Below are 5,222 nucleotides of genomic sequence, written 5' to 3'. Positions count from 1 at the left end.
ACTCGCCTTTCTGATGGTCATAGGGTTACTAGAAGTCAAAATTAAAAATGAACCTCGTTAATATGCATGAAGGATCGTTCAGACTAACAAGGGTCCATGGTATAAGGTATATAAATACGTTATAAAATGGTGGAGTTTTGTTTACTCAATTTATTGTAAAAATTATTTGATCTTCGATTTAAGATAACAATTCAAATAAATGAAATAGAAAGATTCATACAATGGAGGACATAATTTCCTGTCTTATATTATCCGCTGACATGTCAATATCACCTTCAAATGTAGGATCAATGATATGATTATTATCGATAGGTTCGAAATATTCGTCAATCATTGGTACATTAAACTGAAGCCTCAAATTGTGTAAAGCACAACACACGTTAACTATCTTCGCCGCTTTCTCTGGTTTGTAATGCAACTGCCTTGCACCTAATGTGCATCGAAATACATTTTTTAATACTCCAATAGCTCTTTCAACAGTCATCCGTGCTTTTGAGTGTATTTCATTAAATTTCGCTTGACTTTCGGAGCTCTGTGTACTAGTTGTAGAACGGAATGGTGTAACCAAATAGGGCTTTAAAGGATATCCGGCGTCACCTGCAAAAGATTTTGGGGGTAAGATGGGACAATATAGGTCATCTATTTGATTTATTTTTGTTTATCAACATCAATGCAAACTTAATGCTGATTTTAAAAAGAAAACCATCACAAACATCCAGTGCAAAAAGATTGCTCCAAAAAGTTGTAAAACAATTCATTTGAAGTAAAGGCCCAAAAGCCCAATAGACCTTATTGACGTTTAATCGTCTTTCTCTATCTAGCACACACGGATCAATGGACGGTTTGTTTTCCCACTAATCTGTTTCCCTCTTGCTCGCACTCGTTCTATTTAAATAGTGCAGTAGTGTGCGCCGATTAAACGTCAAAAAGCTCTATATGGGTGGAAGCGGAACGGAAACGGAAAGTTTGACAGTTTTCACAAATGACATCAAGATGCCTAACCGAAGTCGATTTGGTTCTAACTAGTTTTCAACCAAACAAGTAGGCTTACTCAGATTGGGCTTTTCCGCTTCCGCTTGGGCCTTAACTTTTTTTGAAGAAAGCAATCTTTTATCTCTAATGGTTCACGATTTATACTTGTTTTTAATAAATAATACAGGTCAGACTCGATTTTTCATTCTTCATAATCGAATCTTGCCGATCATCAAATAATTTTTTGTCTTGGTTTTCTTGATTTTATTGCATCTGTTTGCATTGGTTATTCGTACAATCATATTTAAAATCTATATGTTTTACGTCACAATGGTAAGCTTGATGCAAACTCATGCAAAAATGAGCGTTATAAGACTTCATTTAGCACCCCGACGATCAAAAGTAAAGGTATTGACGAAACTGGCAGTTACCTTAAATTAAGTATGTGCACGCTTACCTAGAAGCCATGTATTTCGTTCACCATTTCGGTATCTATTTTTCAACTCTGCATCCAGAGGACTCTTATTCCATATGAATGAATCGTGATTAGATCCAGGATTGTTTGAATCTACGTACCGGATTCTCAGTTTATGATCACATACCTGTTTGAAAAAGTGTGATTAACAGTATGACTTCGTAAAATATTTCTAACATACCAACATAACGTTCAAACTATGGAATCCTTTTCTATTGTAATAAAGATGTTGAATGTTTGAAGGAGGAGCAATAATTTTTACGTGCGTGCCATCAACACATCCTATAATTCCTGGGAATCCCGTTTTCTCATAGAATGCAACTTTAATAGCGTTCTTTTCAGCTTCATTGGTGGGAAAAGTAATTGTTGTAGGACAGACTTCAGATTCCAATATATTAACAATAGATGACAAAGATTTTGACATTGTCGGTTGAGCCATTCCCGCAAATAAATCGTTGCCTACTCCCTTCTGATAACTTCCTTCTGCAAAGAACCTCATTGCTGCCGATAGCTTAATAATTGGTAGCACAGATGCGGATCCAACTGTACTGCCTAGCTTTCGTTCAACAATATTTAATAAATACTTGAAAAGGTCCTTGGAAATCCGAAAATATCTGATAAACCTGAAATATATACATCGAATCCTATATACACTATATTATGGATAATTTAAGTTAACTTACGCATTGCATGGCATATCTAAGGGATTGCTCATGTCTCGTAGCCTTCGACGCTCCAGGCGCACCAACGAGTGAACAGAAGAACTTTCGTTGGTATTTGCATTCTCGTCCTCGTTCTCGTCATCACTAAACCAAAATTCAAAGCAGCTCATACTTCAAGTTTTCCAAGTTTTATGTGTCAATAACTAGGTTAATACAAATAATCGATGTTTATTTCTAAATCTATATTCCGGCCAAAAAAAATCTATGAACGTCGTTGTTTAAGAAGTAAAACAAAAGGAATAGTACTGAGATCAAGGTGACTACATATAGGTGTTCTTATGTGTCAAATTCATGATTCAGTCATGTTGGATTTTTGTATGGGACAGCGACCAAGTTTGTTTACAATTTGCTCTAAAACCACACTTTTCCCATAGTGAAAAAGCCACCATGCCTGAGATGACATTTAAAATATACAAATATAAATCAACAGTTATCTTTCATAATGGCTTATACCCCGTTCACATTACAGCATATATCACGTGATATACGCTGTCTTGCAATGAGCACTCACTTCATACATACATACCGGATTTGTTTAAAATATAAATTCGAAAAAGTTCCTCTAGAATAAGGCAGGGATTTTATAATTGATACAAAATTACAAAAAAATACAGAAATAATGAATGAAACAGATTGTTTTTTTCATTATCTCGAGTATAAAAATAACAAGAACATGAATGTACACTCATTTCTGGGATCTTACGACTTATTTGCTGGACACCCTTCTAGCATCGTCTGTGTTATAGTATGTCATTCATTTAAATGAAAGCGAAATAAAAAATATGCTGTAATATGTATATTAATTTATAATTCCTGTTTACAAGCCATATTCTATTTATATCCAAACCGTAAATCTCCATTCTGTGCTTATATTACAGGTTAACGCATATTTGTCCGAGGTCTATATGAAGCTCCATATCACATGTGACAATTATGCGTCCACCGGGATTAGTAGTGTAGGCTGGCACTAGACTTTTAAAGGTTTGGAAGTGTTTCTATTGACACTTGGATTATGGTGTAGAAGTTCTTTGAACCGCTGATCCAATGGTTTCCAATACAATACAATCTGATGGTTTCGATGCAAAAATCTAAAAAAAAAACTTTTCACTCCACTGGGGATCCGTTCCACTTCTTGATAGAAACATGCACTTCTATCGATTGAACGTCGCCTTATTAAGCACCAACCACTTGATCGTACTTTACACCGTTATCGTAAATTTACGGTTTTATTGAAGCTGTTTTTTTCGTTCATGGAAAACATCAACCTTGAACTTCTGGAATGTGCCGGATCAGCTGCCCTGCAGAAATTCTAGATTATTGGAGCTTCTCTACAATTAAGATAAATCGTGAACTTACCATTTATATCTACTCGTATAGTAACCGATGGATTAAACATCTTTTTAGCGGAAGTTTTCTTGTAACTTAGAGCACAATTATAAAGTTTTTGAACGAAAGGAGATTTTTTAAGTTATTTTACCTTTCGTTATTGAAATAAATGTAAACACCAAGAAACTCAAAGGGCCTGTTGTAGATCATATTTTTTAAATTTATGTTAATTACATTTTACTTAAGAAAAACAAGTAAATTTAAGCGATAAATTGTTGACAAACGAAAATAAAATTAAGTCGGTTTTAATTCTCATGCATAGAATGTTAGAAATCGTTATAATAATTAAAATTCTAAAACATAAATTCAATTTTAAATGAACGGGTATAAGACGCACGCGCCCTTTGCGAAAAACAAGTTATACTGACAGTTCTACGGATGAACACAGAGTCGCTTGCGATTCATTTTCTCACTCACCGAGAAATGAACCTCTCACGTCACCCGAGTCGACTGTCGGAATCGAGTGAGAAGAGTCATGTGACTGCGAGGTGACAATTGTCGTCTCACCTCATACGCCACGCAGAATAACCCTGAATAAAATTTCTGACCAAAGCACACTACTGACATCTGGCTCCGTCTTCGCTATTTAGCTAATCCATGAACCCGCATGCAAAAGTTATAAACTGGTTTGTGTCTGATTTATTCTGGACAAATTATTTTCATCTAGATCAAAAACTCCTATGGTTTTGACAGTTCGGATCACTGCACATTTAAATCGGCCGTTTACGATTTTCGGGCATAAGTTAGAATTAAGTGTCATGTCGGTTTGTCGGTGTTATTACACTATAAACTGTCCGAATATAGGATCACGGGATCACATCCCATTTTTAAATTTATTTACCAGTCAAATTGCTTTTTGACGTAATCACCTTCCGATCAAAATATTTTTAGATGTTACTTCAGTCACCCAATTTCTATGGAGATGCCGTTTGTCTTAAGTAACAGCGAAACCCGTGAAAAGTGTACGTTCGTCGTTTCGCTGTCTCATCATTAAAGTGAATAAATCAAACTGTTTGTTGCTAAGATGATTTCGGTGGTCCTAAAATGATGAATGGGCGAGGGAGACGAGATGGATAACTCTTCCGAATATCCTGGTAAGTAAACTTTGATTTAAGCAACATTAGGAGCCACCAAACGACGTATATTAACTTTTGACTCAAAAACCAGTATTTTTTAGCATGAAAGCTAACGATCTGCTTTGTGTGATTAAAACCCTGCTTGATATGTTAAACATTGCTATCACTATGAGATCATATGTGTTCAATTGGAAATAGGAATAACTTTTCGGTCATTAAACCAAAACTTTATTTTTCTCGGATCGGTGCGAATGTTACTCTCGACATAATTAAAATTTGCATTTTGAAAAAAAAAGTCATCGAGATGGACACTTCATCACTACTTTTCAAATTGGGTTTGATCAATATTTCAGACTTATAAAACTGAGTCCATAACCACCGACAAACCGACATGAAACTTAAACTTAACTTTTGATCGAGAATCCATAACGGTCGATTCAAATGTAAAGCGATCCCATCTGTCAAAACCATAGAAATGCTTTATCTAGATAAAATGAATTTGTCCGAAATAGATTAGACACGAACCAACTCATAAATTGTGTACGCGTGTTCGAGGCTAGGGTAAATATTTTCCGAGAGAGACATCAGTTT

General features: G+C 35.3%; 1 protein-coding gene across 1 annotated transcript; it reads right to left on the bottom strand.

Moving 5' to 3' along the window:
* Window positions 1-213: 213 nt before the first annotated feature.
* LOC135709990 (putative nuclease HARBI1) lies at window positions 214-2,279 on the bottom strand. Its single transcript, XM_065232447.1, has 4 exons — window positions 2,131-2,279; window positions 1,629-2,070; window positions 1,430-1,574; window positions 214-597 (listed from the first exon to the last, which is right to left on the bottom strand). The coding sequence occupies exons 1-4, from the start codon at window positions 2,277-2,279 to the stop codon at window positions 215-217; spliced, it is 1,119 nt and encodes a 372-aa protein (XP_065088519.1). The 3' UTR covers window position 214.
* Between the last annotated feature and the right edge of the window lie 2,943 nt (window positions 2,280-5,222).

Source organism: Ochlerotatus camptorhynchus, unplaced genomic scaffold (genome assembly GCF_037179485.1).
Source record: "Ochlerotatus camptorhynchus isolate MF236.1 unplaced genomic scaffold, CSIRO-AGI_Acam_v1.1 ptg000370l, whole genome shotgun sequence".
Classification (NCBI taxonomy): Eukaryota; Metazoa; Arthropoda; class Insecta; order Diptera; family Culicidae; genus Ochlerotatus; species Ochlerotatus camptorhynchus.
The sequence above is the reverse complement of the archived record's forward strand: the minus strand, read 5'-3'. Positions and strand labels throughout refer to the sequence as shown.

Bases quoted from the DNA above. Each gene is read 5' to 3' on its own strand.
- LOC135709990 (XM_065232447.1), bottom strand. From the start codon at position 2,279: ATGAGCTGCTTTGAATTTTGGTTTAGTGATGACGAGAACGAGGACGAG. The intron at 2,071-2,130 runs GTAAGTTAACTT...TATATATTTCAG, and splicing joins TTAGATATGCCATGCAATGC to GTTTATCAGATATTTTCGGA. The intron at 598-1,429 runs GTAAGCGTGCAC...AATCTTTTGCAG, and splicing joins ACGAAATACATGGCTTCTAG to GTGACGCCGGATATCCTTTA.